At 42.5% G+C, this 24,805-nt stretch overlaps 1 protein-coding gene across 1 annotated transcript in view; it reads left to right on the plus strand.

The window, feature by feature from the left end:
- LTBP1 (latent transforming growth factor beta binding protein 1) overlaps window positions 1-24,567 on the plus strand; it is a 392,439-nt gene extending 367,872 nt beyond the window's left edge. The window contains exons 32-34 of the mRNA XM_035000535.1: window positions 18,153-18,275; window positions 22,218-22,367; window positions 23,554-24,567. Coding sequence (XP_034856426.1) covers window positions 18,153-18,275; window positions 22,218-22,367; window positions 23,554-23,735 — 455 coding nt within the window. The 3' untranslated portion in view covers window positions 23,736-24,567. The remainder of the gene's footprint in view (window positions 1-18,152; window positions 18,276-22,217; window positions 22,368-23,553) is intronic.
- The last annotated feature ends 238 nt before the right edge of the window (window positions 24,568-24,805 follow it).

Raw genomic sequence — 24,805 nt, forward strand, 5'->3', positions numbered from 1 at the left:
TACAATCTGTGGTATCTTAGAACTGATGAAAGATGGTAACTTTTAAATGGCTGTACCAACTGCTTTATGGATGTGTCAGGTTTTCTTTGAAGTCACCTCCAGCCCTGGACATTTGGGTTGTTTGTCCCTCCCACCCCTTGCCTTGATCTCGATTTTCTTGTTATAAACCCAGCTGCAGGGAAACTTCATGTTTGTATCTTAGATACACCTGCAGGAGAAAATTCCTACAAGTGAACATCCTGGGTTGGGAAGTATGTACACTTACTTCTACTATATTTCTCTGAACATTTTGTGCAAATTTGCACTCACCTTGGCAGCATTTGAAATGACTCTTTCCTCATACCCGTCTACCATTGGATATTTGCAGCCTTGAAAATTGTTTTTATCAGATGGGTGAGAAGAGTATCTTACATGTGTCTCCCTCATTTCTAGGGAATTAGAGCATCTTCTCTGTGTTTATATGTGATATGTGTTTGTCAGTGAATTGTTTATCATATCCTTTGCCCATTTTTTTTGTTGGACTTGGTGTCTTTTTCTTATTAATTTGTAGGAGCTTTGTGCATATTCTGTTCACAACCCCAACATTTGGGTTATGGTGTGTATGTGTATATATATGTGTGTATATGTGTGTGTGTGTGTGTGCTTGTCTTTATGGAAACTCCTTTATGGAGATTCTGCACATATTCTGTCCCTGTTCTGATCCTCTGATATTAAGTATTTACTGCATAAAATCTGACAAGCCAGTGCCTTTGCAAATCAAATTTAATTGACATAGCTTTTGGAAGAATAGTCAAGTATATTGCTGTTAGAAATTAATTTTAGAATATTGCATCAGTTATTCTTAACTGAGACTTAACACATTTTAAAATGTGAATTTGAACAAATATGTGTGAACAAATACATACTGTATAATATTTTTAGGAGGGTATGGGGTATCAGGAAAAGAATGGTACCCATTGCCAAATTTAAAAAAATAATTAGCATTGCTAATCATAATAGCATTATATAATTATAATAATTAGCATTGCCATACTCTTTTAGTTTATATATGCACAGTACAGTACTTAGGATCCTCCAGAAAGAGTCTCTAGCATATTGTCCACCAAATCCTCAAAGTCAGTGGTTTTCAATCTTTTATTTTTTAAACATTGGTAATCTTTTGTCCACTGAATTGTTATTTTAACCTCCGATATATAAATTCATTAACCTCAAAGATGCTGGAGGAACTGGCTGGGAGAATAGCTACTTAGGCTCTTGAGGTATCTGTGAGGGACCCCAGGGTTCCAAAGAACACATATTGAAAACTGTTGTTCTCAATGGCTTAGTCGGAAGATAGGAGTAAGTTAAGCAGCCCAGAAGGAGTATTTCTGTTATACCCCTAAGATTATGGGCCTAGAACTACACTCTGAACCCACAGAGAAGGTCCACAGCAAAGTTAAACGGGTTTCCCAGTGGTCCTCGGACCAGCCTGCATTGCCTGGATTAGCACCTGACGTTCTGGTTGTACCCACACCAAACCATCTCCCATTGAGCGTTTCTGCGGACATAGAGTCACTGAGGGGAGCCTGAGCACAGAGGTCAGCACAGGGGCTCTGGAAGCAGGTCACCTGCATTTGACTCCTGTTTGGGCAACTTCTTATCTATGCAGCCTTGTTTCTTTGTCACTCCATGCCTCAGTTTCCTCATGTGAACATAATTTCCCCTGCCTCAGGGCTGTTTTAAGAATTGAGTAAGTTAATACATGAACACCTAGAATGGTCTTCGACACATCCAGAAGGTATTAGCAGCCAGTGCTACTTACTGCTAAGTGACTCGGGTCAAATGCATTTTCAAATGTAACTGAAGTCGGAGGATCTTATAAAATATACAATTACCTAATAGCATCTGAACATGAATTAAGGATAGACAAATGCAGAAGTAATCGTTCTCGAAGAAGACTTGCTTTTCCGAGACAGCTGCTTCGTAAATATCAGTGGGTATGCCAATTACCTGTACCTGGAGATTTTATCAAAAAACAGATTCTGGTTTCTAGGTGCAAAAGGGTGGGCAGGACTCAGCATCTCTAGCAGGTCCCAAGATGATGCAGATGCTGCTGGTCCTCAGACCATGCTCTCAACATGTTCTAAAGATTACATCTAGGAGCATCCACCTTGATTTTGTTAAAAACCAACTTTAAAGCTGTTACTCATTTTTCAAAGAGGAAACAAAGAATGTGTTGTTTTCAAACGCGTTTCCTCATCATTTCTGTCATTGAATCTTTTAAATACGCTGTTCTATGAATATCTTGAGAGTTGAAAAGGACCGCATTGTCTGTTAGTATAAGCACTTGAGTAATCTCAGCCTCTCAGGCACTGAACCATCCAGTTTCCCTAGGAGCTCAGCGCCTCTGTGGGGAACAATTAGTTACTGATGGAAACAGTGCTGGAGGAATTTGAGGAATAAATCGCAGCACTTGTCATCAGCCTTGAGCATTAAAGTGCAGTGTAAAGTAAAGCTTTGGCTCTGGAGCAGGCTTTCACACTTCTGGTCCAATAGGTCACGGGCACTACTTGCTAAGGCAGCAGCTACGTCCGAGAATACTGGTAGTTGGAGGGGGTAGGAGGGGCTTGTTCAATAGTGTTCTCTGAAGTTAGACGGCATCTTGAGGATTGGTACCACATGCGGGGGGAAAGGAGTGGAGGGGGACGGTTTGGGTCCGGGCAGCTGTACATGAGGAGAGTTGCATAGTCATATAATTCAGTACATTCCTGAGGCTGCTTAGGTTCCCATCTTCATCCTCTGCTAGAGTCATGGAGACCAGACAGCAGGCATGACAGAGATTCCCGATGGTTGAGGGAGACCCTGCAGGTGGGACAGTGCAGTTTGTAGAAGGCATCCTGCACCGACAGCCTTCCCATCCTCAAGCTCTGGGGGCCGCTCTTCCCTTATTCCTGCTCCTGCCTCCTCTTCTCTTTCCCCCCTTACACCTTTGGATGCTGCCTGCTTTTAAAATGTTTGAGGAGAGGGGGCCTGAACTGCTTTGGGAGGACCCGTAAGTTTGAGCTCTTTATCACGTATATCATTCCAGACTCTGGGAGAAAAAAAGCTGTTTGGAAAACCAAGTCAGGGAAAACAAACTGTTTTATCCATATCATAAACAAGACTGGGAGAAACTACAGCTTTAGAGCTAGGGGATAAGGGTTAGCCAGGTGAGAGGTGGTATCTCATCAGCTGTGCATCAGAGTCTAGCACACTGGTGGGAATAATAACAATATATATTTTATGAATTAAGGGACTAAAGGCAGTAATTCTTGGTAAATAAAAGTTGGTGATGCCTTGCATTTATCTAAAATGAATTAATATTTTTATTGATACTCTTAAAAGCATAAAGTTCAATTTTCTGGAAAATGTACCTATTAATTGCAAGATATATGGGATGCCGTTATCACATGGAAATAAAAACCCATTAACCCGCATGTGAAAGAAAATTAGACACACCTGAATACTGGAATCTAAAATACCCAGGGTTGTGGCGCCTGAGTGGCTCAGTCGGTTATGCGTCTGACTCTTGATTTTAGCTCAGGTCATGATCTCAGGGTCCTGGGATTAAGCCCTGGGGGGGGGGGGGCCTCCATGCTCAGCGGGGAGTCTGTTTGAGAATTCTCTTCCTCGGTTCCTCCCCCTGCTCACGCTCCTGTGTTTGCGTGTGCACACGCACGTGCTCTCTCACTCTCAAATGAATAAATCTTAAAAAAAAAAAAAAAAGTAATCAACAAAATACCCAGGGTTCCCAGTGTCTGTGGCTATCTTTTTGAAATAGACTTCTGTGAAGTAAATTATTAAAATAATTAGACATATTATAAGTAAATTGAACATAAAGATTTAAAAGTCTTGATCTGAAACTTTGAAGGAATTTGATGGGACACTTTGTGTGTTGGGAGAGTGCCGCCTATTGGTGGTATGATGTATTGCACTACTGTGTCAGACCCCCTGAAGTACTCTTAATGAAAGTCAGGTGTAGCAAGGTGAGAGTAGTTAAAAAAATAAAAATAAAAAACCTCTAAAGATACTAGTGCCACAAAAGAAATGGGAAAATGTTAAAACAATTTTTGTAAGGCACTAATATTGATCAACATGCAGAGGAATCGTCCACTCAGTTTTGTGGAGAGAACACTTGGAAGATTCTAGATTCTTTTGGTGCAGAAATTCTAGTTCTGGGGATACAAATCATGTTTGTACTTGAGTGCCAGGGGGGGAAATGTAATCTTTACAGCATAAGAAAAATTTGAAATCTATTCTGTCATTAGGGAATTTGTAAACTATTATATGCAAGTTGTAATTAGGAGTAAGAACTATGGTTGAAAAGCAATCTTGAATTATTTCTAGCTTACCTGTGTTCAGTTTTAGTTAAATTACTTACATATTCCTTCCTTCATTTCATTATTTACTGTACACCTGCTCAGCCCTAGCCAACAAATTTTGCAGCAGATGTAAAGTTTGCATTTATATGGTGTGTACATTTTAGTTCTGTAAAACTAACATAACATACAATTATGTTACTAAATTAGAGCAGCTTTTTCCTAAACGATGTCTCATGTTAATGTACGTGTGATACCCTTATTAATAAATTCTCCATTTGCTGCAACACCAAATTTTTTAATACTTCCTAATAGCTAACCTACCCCCAATTTTTTCATATGGTTTTGCAAAAGGGAAAGACTTTGGAATCTGTTTCTGAACAATTGAGCTAGTGATTTCTTCCATATTCATGCACAGCTCTTACATATGCCCAAATATCTCCATGTAAGAAGTTTCATAATACCCTTGGAGGTGTGAAGGAAGACGGGGATTTGAGTCATGGACTGAACTTGAAAAAATATTGTAACTGGGCAGTGGTTGCAAAAGTCCTTTCAGCAGTCATGGTTTAAAGCCTTTTCCAAGAAACATGTTTCCAAAGAATGTTAATAATAACTTTGGAACATCCTCCATGTGAGGCGCAGTGAGTGGTCACTGCCTTTGGCTTAGGCAGCCCAGGGATCTCGTTCTGTTTCTGGCACTGCTTCTGTCGATTGTACTGGGCAAGTTACTTTAGTTTCCTTTATCCAAAGTTGAGAACTCTTGTGAGGGGATATGGTAATTAGTACTCTCTGAGTATGAAATGTATCATTTTTGGTCAGAGATCCTGAATATTATGATTAAAGAGAGTGTAGCTGTTAATAAATTATAGTGGAGCATTAAAATCGCACTGGAAAGATATATAAGGCTTCCTAAATTCTGGCTACCATGCCTGCACACATAATGCGTGCCCTAGATACACAGCGTGGTAAATGGTCCGGTTCTTGGGGATGTCATTCGTGGTATCCGTGGAACTAGATTGAATTGGATACCTTACGGCATGGCAAGTAAGCAATTTATGTTGTTTCTTATGGAAAAGATTTATTTACTTCCTCTTTCTCCTCCCCGAAAGGAGCAAAAATGCTTTTCTTACTATAAAAAGACTGTTGCAAAATAAAATTTAGTAGCGAATTATGCACATACAGCTTTGTGATGTAATCATTATGTTAGTTTCCTTGCTTGTCAAATGGCAGTAGCAACAATAGGTTCTTTGAGGGTTAAATGTGATAAATGTATGGGAGATGCTTGGATTACAGTAAATGCTTTGTAGGTGTTAGCAAATCAAATCCTGTTCCAGGAAATGAGTTCAGCTAATGATTATTCCCCACTACTACCTTGTTATTCGGTGCTAGAAGTCTTCTTTGAAAGGAGGCAAGAATTAAAGACAATGAAGAATTGGAAGAGTGTTTGGGGACTAACAGAGTCAAACAACTCTGTGGACCCCCAAAAAAGCTGCTCCTTCCATGCCCCTCCAGGCTCCAAAGCTAGGAGTATGTAAGCTAAGGGAGGCTTTATGGCTGGAAAGGACCATTTAGTGCGGGCTTTTAAATGAACATTCAGCATATTGGCTTTTAAACGAACATTTAACATATTCAGTTTATCAATTTTTTTAATAAAAGAAGCAAAATAATGTTTGCAAATGGTTAAAATTTATAAATGTTAAAACCTAGATTTTCCTGAGAATTCAAGTTCAACTTACACATTTTGCCCTGCTCCTTCCAAGTCCAATATTTTTATAATAAAATAAGATCAAGTTTTATTTTGTGATGGATCTTTAAATATATCAAGGAAGAAATAAAACTTTACTTCAGAGTGATTTCTATATCAAAATTGTGTTAATTAAATCTCTTAACACTTTGGTCTCCATTTATAAATTTTATCTATTTGATTTTCTCTCCAGCACTTTATATACCTGAAAGGGCAGCCCCACAATCCTAATAAGCATTTTCTTCTTAAGTGCTTGAGCAGCTCTTATAAATCTAATAAATCAAACTTGAAATGACAGATTGAATTTTCTAATAAATTTAAATCCTGTTTACCAACCTAATTAAATTCTCTTAATTCTCATTCAACACAAATCCTAATCTAAAGTCAGCTTTATTTCAAATAAAAATCACAAGGTTTTTCTGTCTGATTCTCTATTACATGGTTCTCGTAAACATTATAAACATACAAAATAACAAAAACCTCATTCTAAAACCTTAACAGAAAAGTATTACTACTCTAGACTTAATGTACATCATTACTAGAGGAATTTCCACCTCAGGCCAGCTGAGGTTACTGGGTGGAAAAATTCACGACTGTGATTGTCCATTATTAGAGAATTAAGACCAGTGTGTGGGATGTATATACTCACGTGTGAGTCTGAGCATCCATGCGTGATATGCTGAGCACATTTTATTACTTCCATGTGAGCATGGGACCACAAGTGTTTCTCATGTATTATTTTTATAATCAATATCCCCCAGTACAGGGATCCTCAAGGGAATAATAGGGCAGATAAAATTAATAAAAGTTTTTCTCCATCTGCACACGACTCCCCATAAGAATCAGATACCTGCTCCTAAAGGGATGTGCTCACCCTGTGGGGAGATTCCCCACCACACGGTGGCTCAGACAGATAAACTTCCCTTGTGCCTGTAAGGTAGGCTGGGGTATTAGGGTTCTCCAGAAAAACACACCCAATAAAACAGATAGGGATTTATTGATTGATTGAGTCATTCATTCATTATAAGGAATTGGTTCTCGTAATTATAGAAGCTGGTAAATTCAAAATCTGCAGGGTGGGCTGATGATGTGGGATGCTTGAGGGGATCCCAGGTTCCAGGTCAAAGGCCTTCAGGCAGGAAGAGTCCAAGGCAGTGGTCTGTGGGCTGTGGGCTGGAGAATTTTCGCTCACTCAGAAGAAGGTCATTCTCTGTTCTTTTCAGCAATTCAGTGACTCGGTTATTCAGGACTGAATGAGGCCTGCCCACATGACGGAGGGCAATTTGCTTTACTCAGATCCACCAATTTAAATGTTAATCTCATCCAAAAACACCCTCACAGAAATGCCCATAACAGTGTTTGATCAACTACATCAGGGCACCTCATGGCCTAGCCAAGTTGGCACATGAAATTAGCTATCACAAGTGGGATTGAGAAAAATATTTAAATATTTTAAAATATTAAATATTTGCATTTTGTGGGCCTTCTGCACTGCCCACTGAAATCACACTTAAGGAGGGACCTTAGTTTTCAGTTCTTTCCCTTCCCCAGGTACATGCTGGAGAAGGGCAGGGAGGAGGTGGGATACTTAACACTTAGCCAGGGCCCCCCAGCTGGGCAGACGGCAGGTCAGGGCCTCCTTAACCAGGCTGTGCAGGAGATACAGGACTTCAGAGAGGGAAGAAGTCAGCAGGGATGAGTGACAGAGAAGCCTGCTACAAAAAGGAGGGGCAGCACATCAGAGGAAGAATACTAGAAATGAAGCTAAAAAGTGCGTTTTTAAAAACAACCTTGCCTTTGGCACCTGGGTGGCTCAGTCGTTAAGCGTCTGCCTTCGGCTCAGGTCATGATCCCAGGGTCCTGGGATCGAGCCCCCCATCGGGCTCCCTGCTCGGCCAGGAGCCTGCTTCTCCCTCTCCCACTCCGCCTGCTTGTGTTCCCTCTCTAGCTGTCTCTCTCTCTCTCTGTCAAATAAATAAAATAAAATCTTTAAAAATAAATAAATAAATAAATAAATAAATAAATAAATAAATAAAAATAAATAAAAACAACCTTGCCTTTGGCAGGTACATCAGACAAAGGGAGAGCACCAGACAAGTCAGTCACATTGAGGTTAGGATCATATTTTGTAGTCACTGATTAAAAACATCTTTATGAAAAAAGGAAACCTGGTGTGCTTTCAGAGTAAGGACAGTTAAAAAGGAAAAAACAACAGTGACAACCCAACCCTAAGAGAGGGGAGAACGGACTCCCATTTCCTGCATATATATATACTGCTGGAGACAGCACTCTGGAGGTGTGTCCTGGAACCAGAAACGGTTCCCAAACCCAGCTCCCTGGGCTTGGGAGCCAGCAAGTGTCTGGAAGGCCAGCTGCAGGGTCCTTGCTAAACTGCAAACTGGAGTATTAACTCTTCTGAGAACCGGTAGAAATTCTTGTTTCGAGGGCTCCAGAACAATGAGAGAACAGTTAAACGTGAGCAGAATTTGACAACAGGATTGCCAGTTGGGGTGCTGAGTGCTTCTGAAACTTTAGTTTGTGCACAGCTTGGACTTCGGGGCGTCCGTTGTATTCAGTGCTTATTTTCTTAAAATCTGTGCTGCCTTGAAGGCTAAGAAGGTATTTGGCCCCATGCTTATATAAAATATTCTGAACAGAGCGTAAATTTGATTATGATCGCACTGATGTCCTGTTAGAATCTTTCTCATTTAGAGCCAAAGCAGAACAATTAAGACATACATGTAAAATGAGCGATCTGATGACAAAAAGCAACACTTTTACTTTGAATGAACAAGCTTTTAATTTATCTCCAAAATACAATGTTTAACAGTTTAAACTTTCTCCCTTGAAGTCAGAGATTACAAATAGGTGCTCAGTTTCTAGAAACACCTTTTTCAGGGTTATTTTTTATTAGGTGATTTGCTCTTCATGGAAATTTTACTTTCACATATTTTAAAAGCACTTTGCTGCTGTGATGATTTTTTTTTTTCCCTCTTCAGTGATAAGATGAGTTGAAATGTCCTCTGAGGAGAATGAACTGTGATGAATGGGGCTGTGACAAAACCACAGCACATAATTATTGAAAGCCGCATCTTACGTTTGAGGTTTTGCATTCATATAATATTGTGCTTATTCTGACCTTTTCTTAATTAACCTTAGGAGACAGCTGTGGTTAGAACAAAGCTCTGGCCACCTGTGCCTTTAAATGCTGACCTCCTGGCTGGAATGGGCGAGCCTGGCAGAACGGAGGCCAGCGGAAGTTTATCTGGTCTCCCTTCATGCAACACACTGATTGTGCCTGTGATGTTTGGGAGAAAAGTATCTAGAAAGTGCTTAGAAAGCGATCACGTTCTTGTCTTTGTGCTGACACAGATCTGCAAGGAGTAGAAACTAGGGAGGGCAATGTTTTTGCTTCGTTTCAGTAGCCAGTATCTTAAGAAAGAAGCGGATTTCAAAAGATTAGCTCACTGGGGAGCTTAGGACACACATGCCTTCTTTATGCTTCCTTCTGAGATTCAAGTCTCAGTGGCAAGCAGAGCTGTTGTGAACAGTTGTGCTGGTTGTGCACTGCTCAACCCTAGAAGATACCATTCACATGGTCATCTGTGAGCACCTACAAAGTGTAGCTGAAGAAATCACTGCCAGGAGGAAGAGCTACTAAGACTATATCTGATTCTGAATAGATCCAGGGGGGAAGAGAAAAGAGAGTCATTTCAGATTAAGATAAATAGCAATATAGAGAAAAATCATAAAACTGAGTTGGATCTGAAAACTCAGTTTTGCTTTGTAATAAGTGAATGGAATAATAATATTGATTATGTTTAGTGTTATTTTAATATATAAATTACCTAGAACTTGCTCTTCACATAGTAACAGATTTAGCAGTATATCTTTCTCATAACCTTGAGATCTCTACTTCAGAATATTAAGCTAGTTTTTTAAAAGATTTTATTTATTTATTTGACAGAGAGAGACAGACAGAGAACAGGACAGTGCAAGCAGGGGGAGAGGGAAAGGGAGAAGCAGGCTTCCCGCCAAGCAGGGAGCCCGATGCGGGGCTCGATCCCAGGACCCTGGGATCATGACCAGAGCCAAAGGCAGATGCTTAACCGACTGAGCCACCCAGGTGCCCCTCAAGCTAGTTTTGAACAAATATTAATATAAGTTTCTTTGCTTCAAAACTTAAATGAGCAAGGTAAAATAATATACTTTGAAACCCAATTACCTTTACCCTTATATTTTAATTTGTTTTTAGTAAAAGAAAATACTATATTTTAAGAATTTATCCTCGGGGCGCCTGGGTGGCTCATTCGGTTAAGCGGCTGCCTTCAGCTCAGGTCATGATCCTGGGGTCCTGGGATCGAGCCCCACATCCGGCTCCCTGCTCAGCGGAGAGCCTGCTTCTCCCTTTCCCTCTGCCTGCCACTCTGCCTACTTGTGCTCTCTCTCTATCTCTCTGTCAAATAAATAAATAAAATCTTTAAAAAAAAAAAAGAATTTATCCTCACTTGGTCTTTGGAATATCATTAAATTTTTCTGGACCTCCGTTTCCTCAGCAGAGAAGTGAATGAGAGACTAACCTTACAGGTTACACTGACTGATTACAGTGTGTTAAATTCCATGATTGTCCATCATTCTGAAAATATCCAGGTGAGTTCGGCTGAACGCAATAGCGGCATCTAGTGGTGATTACCTCCTATCACGACCACAAATTTCCATGACAAATTGTCTTCCCTAGATTCTGCAGCCTAATAGTAAAAATTTTCTATTCAGGATCATAGAACACGTAAACTAGAAAGGACCTCAGAGATCAACTAGTTTCCTCATTTTACCAGTTAAAAATAGAAAGGTTAGATGAACTCCAGACAATATATAAAAAATGTTCTCCTGTGTTATTTTTGTTTATCTTGACTTTTTTTTGAGGTGAAATTCATATAACATAAAATTAAGCATTTGCAGTTTCCTTTTTGTTTGAAATAGACTCCACACCCAGTGTGGAGCCCAACATGGGGCTTGAACTCACGACCTTGAGATCAAGACCTGAGCTGATATGGAGAGTTGGACGATTAGCCGACTGAGCCATCCAGGCACCCCATAAAATGCATTTTCAAGTGAACAGTTCAGTGGCATTTAGTACATCCACCGTGTTGTACAGCCTCCCCCTTATTCTTACACACACACTTAGCTCCTATTTTAAAGTAATTCTTACTTGGTTAATGCAAAAAGAGAGAAACCAGTGTATGCCTGATACATAATACTTAGTGATTTTTGCTCTTTGTTGACTTCTTGGATTGTCACTTCAGAGTGATATTTAAAGAGCAGGAAAGAAGAAAAAAATGGTGTTGGTGTCTTACATTTAGAAAATACGAAGCATATCAGTTGAGAAAACTAACATGTTGAACTTTCCTCTTGTTTGCCTGTTTATTGTACTGTTCAGTCTTCTCTTATCAAACATTAGAGGTTACCTCATTCCCATTTCCCCTGTGATTGCCTGAATGTAAGACTTGAATGCTGTATTTCCAAAGCCTTTGGATATTTAGAAATGGGGAAAACTCTTCATGCCATCCTTAAGAAATTCATAAGTGATCAATCATTATTTTAGGGTTTTCGTGTGTGGCATGATTTAATACCATTACAAGTGTATACATTTTGGATCCAGGTTTTAAGAAAGCAGAGGGAGCCTCCACTTTTTGGCATTCATACCCAACAAATCTGTCTCTCCAGGAGAGTCTGGCTAAATAAACAGCAATCTGTTGGAAACACAGGGAGTGACTGAACTTGGAAGGGCAGCATTAGGTGACGGCTGGGGTGGGGGAGCTCGGTTGGTCTGTGGCCCACGAATTTCCTTAGAGCATTAACATTTACGGGAGTCCCGCAGAACATAAACCCTGCCAAAACTTTAGACTTCATTACCTCCCTGTCCTCGACAAGTACAATTTAATTGAACATTAAGCAATTTGATCTCTTTCACCTAATAAATCGAGCAAATTCAATAAACATAAATCCTGCTAATGATAGAGCTGACCCTGGTGGGGCTGAGCTCATCAGCATTCATGGTTATTACTCTCCCTGGAATTTAGTCACAAATGCTTATTGCTGAACTACATACTTACCTGGGGCTTACCGTCTAGGGAGTGTATTGATTAATTTTCTTTGCAGGGTCTCCGAAGGGCAGCTGCAGAAGAGAACCTGGTTTTGCAGATAGACCACTTTCGATTTGAATCTCTCAACTAAACTAGGACAAGTTATATGATATCAGAAACAAAAGGAGTTAATTGCGATGGTTTCATAGGGTGTTCTGAGATTTAAATGAAAAATGTACGCAAAAGCCCACAGCGCCTGATGTGTGGGAACTTGATAGTCCATGTGAGCTCACTTTCCTTTTTGTCCACTGTTCCTAAAAAAAGGGATCTAGAGTAGCCACTGTTTACACGGTACTTTTTTTGTTTCGCTAAAGCTTTCTTATCCATTACGTATGCCTGTGACTCTGAGTTGCCTTCCTTCTCCTCTTCACCGAGTTGGCCTCCGTCCTGTAGATGCTCACCTCTAAGGTGAGTCTTCCCCCAGCTCTTCCTGGCTGGCTGTCATCCTGACCTTTTCTGTGGTCCCAATCAACTGTTGCACATGTCACCGTGCATGCACCTGTGTTCGCAGCGTCGTTATGACCTTCCTCTCTTCCAGATCCCACCCTGCCCACAATTATTCTCTGTGCCTGGTGGAATGAGTGAGAATAAGTCAGTCACGGAATGAAACAATGACTTGCCTTTACTAGCGCAAAGGCAGGTACCCTAATCCTGTTGAGTAGATGAAGCTCAAAAAAATGGGTCCAGTCCAAGGAACTAGAAAGTGGCGAAGCAACACTAGGACCCAAGACCTTTGACTCCGGGTCCTTTTTCTTTTTAGTATACCCTATTTTCTCTCACAGCTCAGCAAGTCTTAATATCCGGGAAGCAGGGTCACAGCCTCTTCCCCAGGCTCTGCGGGAAAAAGTTTTTTTCTGAGCAGAGCATAAGTAGAGAGAGACCCACCCCACACAGGGGGTGGCGGGGCCGGTATGCTGGCTCACGGTCCTTTATCGTGGGTGCCGGATGGCATTTTCTCAGAGCTTTTGCTAATTGCCGTCACAGATGCCTGTTGATGTTGCCGGCTCTGGCATGCACCGGGGGAAACACTCATTTCATTCTCCCTGTCCTCTTCCTTCATTTCCTGCTCGTGCATCTGTGTTTTCCAAACACCACCGTCGATCAGCGATATGTATGGAAGGCTCTGAGAAAAACACCCGGCCTAGCAATTTGAGCAAAATGTGACCCGTTTTACTTAATGCGGAAGAATCGGTCCTTGGTTCTTCTCTATTTGAAAATAATGCCCTTCAGACTTCAGAGCCCTGGGTTTTTAGCTGCGATTGTGTGGACAATGAAATGCAGCCTCTTCTTCATTCCTCAAAGCAGCTGACTTTAATCTGTCTCAGGACTAAAACTTCACCTCCCCGTCTCCTCACATGTCAGAGTCACACTGTGACATGTGACTGTCCAGACCAGCCCCGCAGATGGGTCTGTCATCAGGAAGGGAGATTTCCTGCCAGGATATAGTAATGTGCTTCCCATTGCTGCTGACAGCAGAGGCCCCAGACCCAGCGGCTCCAGGGGGTAATTTTTAAACTTTTTTTTTTTTTTCAATTTAAAATTAAAATCAAAGCAGCACCATCTGTCATAGGAATCTGCCATGCCAGGGAAAGGAGTGTGATCAATGGCCTGGATCTTGTTTAGACCGCGTTGTTGACGGTGTCCCACACCATCCCGTGTGTGTCTTTCATAGCTTTGATCAAGAGCTTAGCATTTGTCCTTGGGGAGGTGGAGAATGCATTGGGGGGGAGGCTTTGAGGTGTGAATATTTCCAGTTCCTGTTCGTTTCACATTCGAATTAGGCTAGATCCTGGATGAACACATAGTATGGTGGCTCAGAAATGGTATTTGCCTCACAAAGTATAAGCTTTGCTGAGCAAAACTGTTCCTTTGCGTCGATGCCCAGGCAACGAGGCAATTAATCGTTGTTGATGTGTTTAAGTGAAGGGTGTTTTATTTATTTGTTTATTTATTTATTTTATTTTTTTAAAGATTTTTTATTTATTTATTTGAGAGAGAGAGAGAATAAGAGACAGAGAGCATGAGAGAGAGGAGGGTCAGAGAGAGAAGCAGACTCCTTGCTGAGCAGGGAGCCCGATGTGGGACTCGATCCCGGGACTCCGGGATCATGACCTGAGCCAAAGGCAGTCGCTTAACCGACTGAGCCACCCAGGCGCCCGTGAAGGGTGTTTTAGAGAAGGGACAGCATGTGTTCATCCCCACACGTTGAGCTAGGTGAAATGGAGAGCTGAGAGAGTCCCATGTGCTCTCATGGGAAGTCGTGGAAATGGTTCAGGAATCTGCTTTTCCCGGTTCTGTCCCCTCTGCCCACCACGGTTCACTGTGTCCCCAAGCTGGAGTGTCGCCAGGTCCCAGCCCTGGGGATAACCCAAGGCCACGCACCTCCTGGCTAGAATGGGCTCTGGTTGTGGCTTGGGGCGCACAGTAGGTGCTAGAAATGTGCCCGTGCCCAGTTCCTGAAGAGGATGCCTTGCTGGAGACTCAGAAAATTCTGTGATACTCCACTTGCACCCCTGGAAGGGGATGAGAAGCCCGTCTACTCGAGACCTCTCGAGAGGATTCAGGCGTATACTAAGAGTTGTTGAATGTCAGTCTCGCTTCTTCTTTGAGTGCTGTTGATCTGGTGTTGGTGCTCTCACTGCTGGACCAAGTAATTCAGTGTGTCAAGGCAGTAGATGATTTGGTCCCTTGTTGTTTGACATGAGGTCCATGAAGACATCTTCCTGTGTTAGCTGAGCAGGAGTTTCCCTCCATGTGTTTAAAAACTCCAAGTCATCTTGAAAGAATATTTAAAAACATCTAGAGTGTGCTTTATTGCTCTTAATTTGCTACACACTTCTTTTACCTTATGCTAACACTGAGACTTGTTCTTTTACTGTCTTTGAAAATCCTTCTTTACTTGCACATGTTCAGTAGGGACTTAGCGATTTTTACCTCTAAGATAAATTGGAACCTCCATTTTCTTGGTGATTCACAATTTATGAACAGTTCTATAACGCTATCCCATTTTCATACATCAGTAACACAGAGGTAGACAGATGAGAATTGTTACCCCCATGTGACAGATATGGAAACTGAGGCCTGCCCCAAATTGCTAAACTGGAAAGTAAGTGGGCCAACCAGGACTTGAGCCCCAGCTTCTGCCTCCGGCAGAGCCCGTGTTCCTCCTCTTCCCCGACGCTCACTTCACCCTTGACCCTGGCCGAGAATGAGAGTAGATGTGCACTACGGGAGGGGCAGCATGGATGGATTAGGGTAGGCCCGTCCATGCTCCCAGAAAATAACCCAAAACGCACGTCCTGGTGATGATGGGAATATAGCACATCTCAAATACGAAAGAGTGTACGTTTAATGCAGAAATCCTGTTCTGATAACTGACCAAGACTGTTTTGAAATTTGGAATGTTTAATGTGCAAGAGAAAGTAAAGCAGCAAAGGACAATAAGTTCTAGAATCCCAGAAATGCATAGCTGAGGAAGAAAGGGCAGGGAAAGAGGATTTGGTGGGTCCCACCGCCCCACCTCCATCCTCTCCTCTGCTCCCCTTTACCAGCCTGGGTCCAGTTAGAAGCCTGCCTTAGGAACCGCTTGGTAGTCCCCAAACACAGATTCCAGCTTGCTTTCTTGATGCCTTCGGGCAAGCTCTTTAAAATAAATCCCAGATACATTTTGTAAATGTAAATCCTACTCATCTTCTTAATTTCGGGTCAGGTGCTGTTTGTTCCAGAAAGCTCTTCCTCCTCTTCAGGCTCCCATTTGGGCCCCTCCTTTTGCAATGTTAGATGATGAGAGCTTGGAGGGGAGGCACCAGCTCATTTCACGGTGGAGGAATGCTGGTCTAGGGGAAGACCCAGGCCTACGGGCCAGGCAGCCCCGGACGGCCCTATGTCATTGGACAGCTCGGGACCCTCAAGAGTCTCAGCGAGGCCTCCCGCAGGCAGATGTCAGATAGGACCATGCTCAGCCACCTCTGGATTTAGTCTTACAAAATAAGAGCATGAGTTTATTTTTAATATCTGGATCACAGCTGTTGCTTGGATATAAAATACCGAACAGTCTCTCTTTCGGATGTACAGTGAACATACAGAATAAAGTCAGGAGAGAAAATGAGCTCAGCTCTTGAAACTTGTAAACATTTCGGCAATCTTGCTCTCACAGGGAAATCCTTAATTCTTTTTCAAACTTGAAGCAGGTCTGACAACCATTTGTATTCTCTCTGCTTTCAGTTGTGTATGGATTTGGGGGTGTGGGGGGAGTTGAGGATCTTTTTCCAGGTTCAGCTATTTCCTTAATGAAATTAGTATTTCTTCTGAAATGGTGTCGTGCAGAAGTGTCGGGGTATCTGGGGTCCGTATGCTATTCCTGGAATGCTACCACACCAGGAGAATTTGAGGAAGGGGCAACCATAATTCTACTTGTCCAGGGTCTTTTCTGCCCTTAGGCTTCCTCTGTGCAATTCCAGGAGACAATTGTGTGAGTGTATGTGCATGCATGTGTGTTCGTGCACACGCACACACGCACCTTTGCCTCCTTTAAGTGGGGGTGGGGGGTGAAAGCAAGCCTGAGGGTTCAGAGCTCACACTATTGCCCTAGTGCATTTCTTTTAGTTTCATACGTCACAGGAGGAAACAGAAGAGAGGAAAACTCCCCCCGATCTGCGCTCCAGGCAAGTGTGGCTGTCGGCCTTGTGTGACTGTCCCGAGGGTGTCCATCCAGTCCTGGGGCCTCCGGACTGGAATCCCCAGTTCTGGCAGAGCTGCTGAAGTCTGGGGAGCCCCAGGATTTTCGCCATCTGCTAGATAAATCCTTGGGCAGTATATTTCCATGCAACATGTATTCAGAACACAAAGCTACCCCGTCTAAAGCTTTCTTCTCTAGACTTTGCCCCATAACTCCACTCCGAAACTCAAGCAAGAGCCTAGGACTACCAAGATCCCAAGCACTGGCTGGGTCCTGTGAGGAGACGACAGGAGAGTTTAGAAGAAGGTGGCCGTGGGGCTGACCCAGCTTAGACTAGGAATATGGCCTCTGGAAAGTGGTAACTGCAGAAGAATCTGTCTGCGGTGCGGAAGAGGTAAAGGCAAGGATTTCAAAGGAGCTGAGATAGGTAGGAGAGGCAGAATGTTCAATGTGCACACTGGACCTTCATTACTGAGTTCACGTTTGCCAACGCCTCACACCCGCTGTCACTCAACCACTGTTTCCGCTTCTTCATCACTAAAATGGAGGTGATAAGGGTGTCTCTTCATAGGGTGGTGCGAGCATTTTAGTGCCTTAATGTGTAGTAAGTGCTTAGAACGGTACCTGGCAGAGAGGAAGCATCATACGACTGTTAGTACTCCTCTTACTCCTACTGTTAACTGCACTCTTACGATCATCCTCGTTGTTACTGTAAGGCCGTGTTCACCCCGACCAGGCCTTGAGGGTAGGACTAGAATAGTTCTAATACCGGCATCATTGCTTGGTTGTGTCATTTTGGGATCACCCGAGGTACATCTGTTCTGTCTCTTCTGAGTGAAAAACGTACCTGTCTGTAAGAATGTGACTCTGCCTTCACAGCGGTAACACCTGGTGGTTGCAGGTAAAGTCATTCTTCCAGGACGCCTACAGCCCTCTGAACGCTGGCTCACTTTGCCGTTCCTTACTCTCCTGGCACACGTTGTGCCAAATGTTCAGCTGCTGTGTTGGGTCTTGTAGACCAAGTGTAGAATCTTAGCTATGCTCTCCAGCATTTCACTGTGTGGGGGTGAATGCAGCGCCCGTAAAGAGGACGGAGACGAGTCTGGCATCGGTCATGCACACGTGTGGGAGACAGGGCGTGTGGTGGACAGGGCCCCGGCCCGTGCCCGGCGCTCGGAGCTGGGAGGGGGTGTGTCCGGGTGCTGGCAAACAGCCATGACGTCTCACACTGCTTGTCATTTCCTTCTCAGACGACTATGCCCAGCTGTGTAACATCCCCGTCACGGGACACCGGCGCCCATATGGACGGGATGCCTTGGTCGACTTCAGCGAACAGTATGCTCCAGAAGCCGACCCCTACTTTATTCAGGACCGTAAGCAAAACTTTTCAGTTATGTTGAAGCTAAATTATGGTTAAAGGTTACTCAGTGATTCTCAGAAGGTAGCCCTGGGAATTTGTCAGAAATGTAAGCTTTTGGGCCCCACTCTAGACCTGCTGAATGGGAAACTGAGGTGAGACCCAATAGTTTCACCCGCCCTCTGCTTAAGCCTTATGCATGCTTGAGTTTGGGAGATACTGGATCAAATTATTGGCATGCTGGTGGGGATGCTGTTAATGTTTACTTTCTTTAAAGTAAAAAAAAAAAAAAAGATCTTCTAATATCCATAACAAAACCATTTTTTACTCATTACATTGTGATCTAATATAAGCGGCAGTGTTTCCTTGAAAGCCTGGTTATAATTGCCATCGTTTTTCACATAAGCAAATGACATGTTAACTGTGCCAAGTTGATCTTTACAGATATTTTAGAGTGGGAGGTCAAAAAAATTGCGCCTCTGGTCAGAAATTGTTAGAATCCACTTGTGGCGGACCTTACTAAGTAAGGAATGATGCATGCCAGCTTCTCCGGGACTTGCGGGCAGAGTTTTTTCTGTGGAAGGTGGAGTGTGCCTCTGTGAACCCTGATCCCATTTAGAAAAAAAAATGTCTGACGGTTAGCGGGAGTGTCTTGGATAAGGAGGCCATACAAGCTAAAGGTTTCTCTGGGGGAAGCCACGGCTTCTCAAATTCCAAATGCCGTCTTGGTAAAGAATAGGTAGCCTCACTTCTAGAATGGGAATAGGGAAATGCAGATTGTGGCTGCCTCGTCTGCATCTTCCAGAGGGTCCCTCCTTGCAGTGGGCAAAGCCACACCAGATTTTCAAGGCAGGGAATCCCTGCAGACCAGGGAGTTAGAGTTAGGACTTTGGAGACACTGCTGAATCACAGACTACAATAAAACCTCTTCTTTCTTTGGGCCCTGTTACCTATGAACAAAGCACACTAGCCATGACCTGGTTCCTGAGGAGCAACCCAAGCTTTGCGGCTACATCTGGAGCGACTTCAATTCTGAGTCAAAGAGTGTTTCCTTCGTTCCCTTCCCTTCTCGTTCTTTTCCTTGCCTACCTTGGGTTTTTTGATGGATGCATAAATTGATCATTCAGCAGAATTAAGAGCGCATTGTATCAATCTAGCCACGTTGATTAACACACACCTGTGTAACCCTCACCCAAGTGTAGAACATTAGCAGCATCCAGAAGACCCCCTGAAGCCCTTTCCCAGCCAGGGCCCCCCACCCCCCCGCCCCGCCCCAAGGATAACCACTCTCCTAACTTCTAATACCTTCGATTATTGCTTTTAATCCACAGCATACAACGATGCACTGCTTCATGAAACGTGTCTTAATATACTGACAGGTATAAGACTGTGCACTTACAATTTCTACACTTACCTATGAATATGTTACAGGTCAATGGACATTAACCTTTAAAAAAATGAAAAGGTAGGGCACCTGGGTGGCTCAGTTGGTTAAGCCACTGCCTTCGGCTCAGGTCATGATCCTGGAGTCCCGGGATCGAGTCCCGCATCGGGCTCCCTGCTCGGCGGGGAGTCTGCTTCTCCCTCTGACCCTCCCCCCTCTCATGTGCTCTCTCTCTCTCATTCTCTCTCTCTCAAATAAATAAAATCTTAAAAAAAAAAAAAAGAGAGAAGAGATCTTAAGGTTGAAAGGAAGCCCAGCTGGCCTGCCCCATAAATCCAAAATAACAGGTTACGGCTATACTCAACTGTGGCACGTCATGCAGCTCCGTGTACAGCCCCTGTCACCTTAGATAGAGCCCAGATTCCAGGAATCTTCCTGCTGAAATGTTCTGGCTTGTGTACCTTTTTTTTTTTTTTTAGTGCTGACGTTGCTTTAAAACTCTTTTTTTAATTCACTACAAATGTTAAGAAATAAACATGTTGGTGTCACATCAGTTTCCTTTTTAGCAACATAGGAAGCTGAGATGCAAATCTTAGACCTTGAGCTTTGACTACGTCAATGGCCTTTAAACTTACTACAGGTTACGAGAAATAGTTCCTCCTTCCCAGACCGGGAGTAAGGACTTTCTGGCCCTGCTAAAGAAATGATCATATTGGGTAGATAGTAACACAGAGGGAGGGCTGAGGTTTCTTATCTCCCGACTTCTGCTTATTTAAGAAAATTGAACTGAGAGCTGGGGGTACCTTTAGTTAAGGCACTATTTTATAAAAGTAGAAACTCCTAGAGCAGAAATCTGTTTTTTCTTATAAAGGCCTAGAGAGTAAAGTTTTTAGACTTTGCAGGTCTGCAAAAGGCTCTGCAGGCCTACTCAGCCCTGCTAGGATATCACGAAAGCGGCCACAGACAGCAGGTCAGTGCATGAGTATAGCTGAGTTTCAATAAAACTTTATTTACAAAAGTAGGGAGCCAGCCACATTTGCAGTGGGGGCTGTACTTTGCTGACTCCTGTACAAGTATTTTCGGACGTCTACTTGATGTGTATATGTGTAGTTTTCAAAATTTAATTCCACGTTTAAATTCTGTAATAATAGAAATTTTTAGTAGTTATAAAGTCAAAATGATTTTGCCATAGTACCTGGAATTTGAAAATATTTTCATAGATTAAGACTTCATTTTCTTAAGTATTTCTCAAACTGGATTGGGGGCCCTAATGACATAGTCTTGATGGCCTTTCTTTCTTTTTTTTTTTTTTCCCTTTCAAAATTTTTAAAAGGGCCTGTCATGGATGTGTTAATTTTTTTAAATCACTTGAGTTACACGGTGCAGCCCTGCATAAGCAGTGATATTTTGCTGCCCCCTGCAGTTCCACTGGAGAATTACTTCAGAGGGCCAGATAGAGAGTTATGGTCATATTTTGATTTTTTTTTTTTTTTTTTTTAAAGCTGATACGTGATGAGGTTCAGAAGTGGGGGATAGGGGGTGAGCCCACATCAACAGTGTGTCTGTGTCACCGTGGATTTATATTTACAACTTTTCTTTCTAGAAAGAGAGCTAAACACTCTTGATGCCTGTTTGATCTCTTTTTACATTCATAAACCCTAGCTCTAAATCAGTTTAGAGATATCTAAGCCATAAAAAGAGCCAAACAAGGACTTCTTTGTTTCCCGAAGAAAAAGATTTTTGGCTTTCCAAGCACAAGTATGATGTACTTTTCTCATTTATCAGGATGTTTCGAGTCCCTTTTACTGTCTTTATCCTTTGATCTCCTGAGAGCCCTTTTGTAAGGCTCATTCCAAAGCTAGAGCAAACAAACAGACTTTACAGGGCAAGACCAGCCTGGCTTTTCACTGCTCTTTGGGGAACTCCAAGTGAAAAACCACCGCCTGAAATCCCCATGGATCTTCCCAGCAGACGTCTGCCATGCTGTGATAGTGACTTCCAGTGGTTCCGTCCTGAAAGTTGTGCTGCCACTTGCCCTACTGAGAACTCAGGAAATTTGGGGTTTTAGATAAAAACGATACGTTAGCATTTTTTTGTGATTTTTATATAGAATATCGGAATTCAAGATGTGGGGCTGCTCATGCACAATATAGAGAAAGTTTTTAATATCACGTGCGTAATGTTGTGTACAGATATATTCAGCCTGGAATTTTACTGCTAACGTTAAGGCGTCTGAAACAGGTGTCTGAAATATGTATATATGATGAACCATAACCTTAATAATTATATAGTTTTAAAAGATGGTGTAAGAGCCTGCAAATTTCTTTTTTTTTTTTTAAGATTTATTTTATTTGAGAGCGAGCGCAAGCAGAGGGGAGGGGCAGAGGGAGAGAGAGGGAGAGAATCTTCCAGCAGCCACTCTGCTGAGCACAGGGCCCGACGTGGAGCTTGATTCCACGACCCCCAGATCGTGACATGAGCCAAAATCGAGAGCTGACCACCCAACTGACTGAGCCACCCAGGCACTGCAGAGGCTGCAGATTTCTAACCTGGCTCCTGTCTTCTCCTTTCCAGGTTTTTTAAATAGCTTTGAGGAGTTGCAGGCTGAGGAATGTGGCATCCTCAATGGGTGTGAGAATGGCCGTTGCGTGAGGGTGCAGGAGGGTTACACCTGTGACTGCTTCGATGGGTATCACTTGGACATGGCCAAGATGACCTGTGTTGGTAAGGATGATGTGTGTCCTATGGCAGATTATTCTTGCCCTCGCATCCCCTGTGGCCAGATCTCATATAGTCGAGGACATTTAAGATAGATCTGCAGTTTCGGTTTGGGAAGAGGAGAGAAGTTCTGGAGATGGACGGTGGTGATGGTTGCACAACAGTGTAAATGTACTTCCTGCCACTGAGCGATCCACTTAAAAGTGGCTAAAATGGCCGATTTTATGTCTTGTATATTTTACCACAATTTTAAAAAATAACACGGATCTCCCATTTAAGAACTCATATAGTGGTACATCGGGAAGAAAGGACAGAATGTTCCAGGTAATTAGTTTGACTCTTCTAAATTCAGCTTTTGACTCTGCAGCAAGTAATGTTTTCCCCCAAATCCTGACACCAGCATAAGGAGTGTAAATGTCTGAAAAAAATATAACTCCGGTGGTAATCATGCTGGAGAACGTTCCTCCTAAAACTCCCTCTCCCTCTCTGTCTCTCGCATGACCATCCCTTCTATTTTTAAAAGACTAGTAAGCATGCATTTGTTCTTCCTCGTGTGATCCATGCCACCTTCTAGAGCCTGGCCCTTGAATTACGGGTTTTTTCCTATTTCTGTGGCTCTTCTACTCCCTCCGGCAGCAACCCCCTTCCCTACTTCAGTCTTGTTTGTTCCGTCAGCGGTGGGTCTGGAAAAGAGGTAAACCTGGGTTATTACAGGTGTTGCGAGTACATTTCTTTTCTGTGGAAAGAAACCTAAGAAGGTAACTCGAGCCTTTCCAGAGGCTGCCTCGAGGGCTCTCCATTCACTTGTTTGGTTCTTTCTTCGGTGTATACACCTGTCGACAAACCTGAACGGTTTTTCTGTACCTGCAGAAGGGAATTTAGAAGTAGGAAAGTTCTCCCAGCTTTTTTGAGTTTTGACTATAAAATGTCAAGCCGGCCAAATGTTAATGTTGCTTTAAATAACAGGGAAGAAAATTCTAGAACCTCTCGGACCTAGAAAGTTGTATTTATCTTGCGTGTGATTGCAACAGACAGTAGTGAGAAAGACTATCCAGTTTACTGGGGGGAAGGCAGAGAACCGCCAGACTGTGTCCCGGCCAGATGCCTCGATGCCTCAGGTAAGCTGTAGGTTACATTTCCTCTCGGAGTCATAGGAGAGCTTGTTTTACCTGCGTGGTTTGGCTTATTGCAGATGTAAACGAATGTGATGAGTTGAACAACCGGATGTCTCTCTGCAAGAATGCCAAGTGCATCAACACCGAAGGCTCCTACAAGTGCCTATGTCTGCCTGGCTACGTACCTTCTGACAAACCCAACTACTGCACTCCGTTGAATACCGCCTTGAATTTAGAAAAAGACAGTGACCTGGAGTAAAAGAGAATCTACATAACCGAAGCCCATATACTCTGCACTGTGTAAAGGGGAAGAGAGAAATGTATTATACTTGAGACATTGCACCGAACCCGGAATGTCGGAAATACGGAAACATCGCGGAGTTGTGCGTCCTTGGGAAGAGGATGAGAGGATCCAGTGTGAGCCTGACTGGTGTGACAGACCAAATGGAAGTTTCTCTGAAAAACCAGTATATATAGTCTGTTCATATGTAAAATTCAGTGGAAAAGAGGCGGAACAGTGCTGTTATTTTAAACAGAAGGTTGTATTATGGTGTTTTTGTTTTGTTTTGTTTCTACTATTGCTTGATTAAATTCGGCATTTAAATAGTGGTGGAAATATTTTATATAATTTTCATTTTTTGGTTGTGCAGTTCCTTGGCTACTGTTTTTCTTCAGATTTTTTTTTTTTTATTCTCAAGTGCACAAGTCTTTGATAAAATATTGTTAAACTGTATTATAAGTATTGTTACACAGGGTTATGTTATTCCTGGTCTGGAGCATTTTTAAAATCCACACTGTCTGTCCTGTGGAGCAGGCAGTGATTTTTGTTTCAAAACTTTTATACACATTTGGAGGAAAGTACTTTATATTTACGGTGTATTGTCTGATTTTAATGTCCATTCTTAGCCAAGCTGCTAGTAGGCATCAGTTGGATCCTTTCCTGCATTGAAATGGAAGAACTAATGAGCTTACGTTAGTATTGTAATTGTGTAAAGTAAGCCCAGCAAAATTTTTGGAAAACTTGATGATCCCACCGTATTTACCATTGTATGTTAAAGCAAAATAAATCACCATTTTTTTAGAAAAAAAAATTCTACCTGAGAGTAACTGTCAGTACCTGTGTACAAGTTGTATCCCCTCCCCTATTTATTTTTACGAGTGGTTCTCTAGTAACGTAAAGTCTTTTACAGGTTAATTATTAAATCTGTTAGATATTGTTAGAGACTGAATTGTGTCCCCCCCAAATTCATATGTTGATGTCCTAACCCCCCAGGACCTCAGAATGTGACTGTATTTGGAGACAGGGTTTTTAGAGTACTTAAGGTTAAA

The sequence above is a fragment of the Mirounga leonina genome, unplaced genomic scaffold (genome assembly GCF_011800145.1).
Source record: "Mirounga leonina isolate KUSES-001 unplaced genomic scaffold, KU_Mleo_1.0 Mir_125, whole genome shotgun sequence".
In the NCBI taxonomy this organism is placed as follows: domain Eukaryota; kingdom Metazoa; phylum Chordata; class Mammalia; order Carnivora; family Phocidae; genus Mirounga; species Mirounga leonina.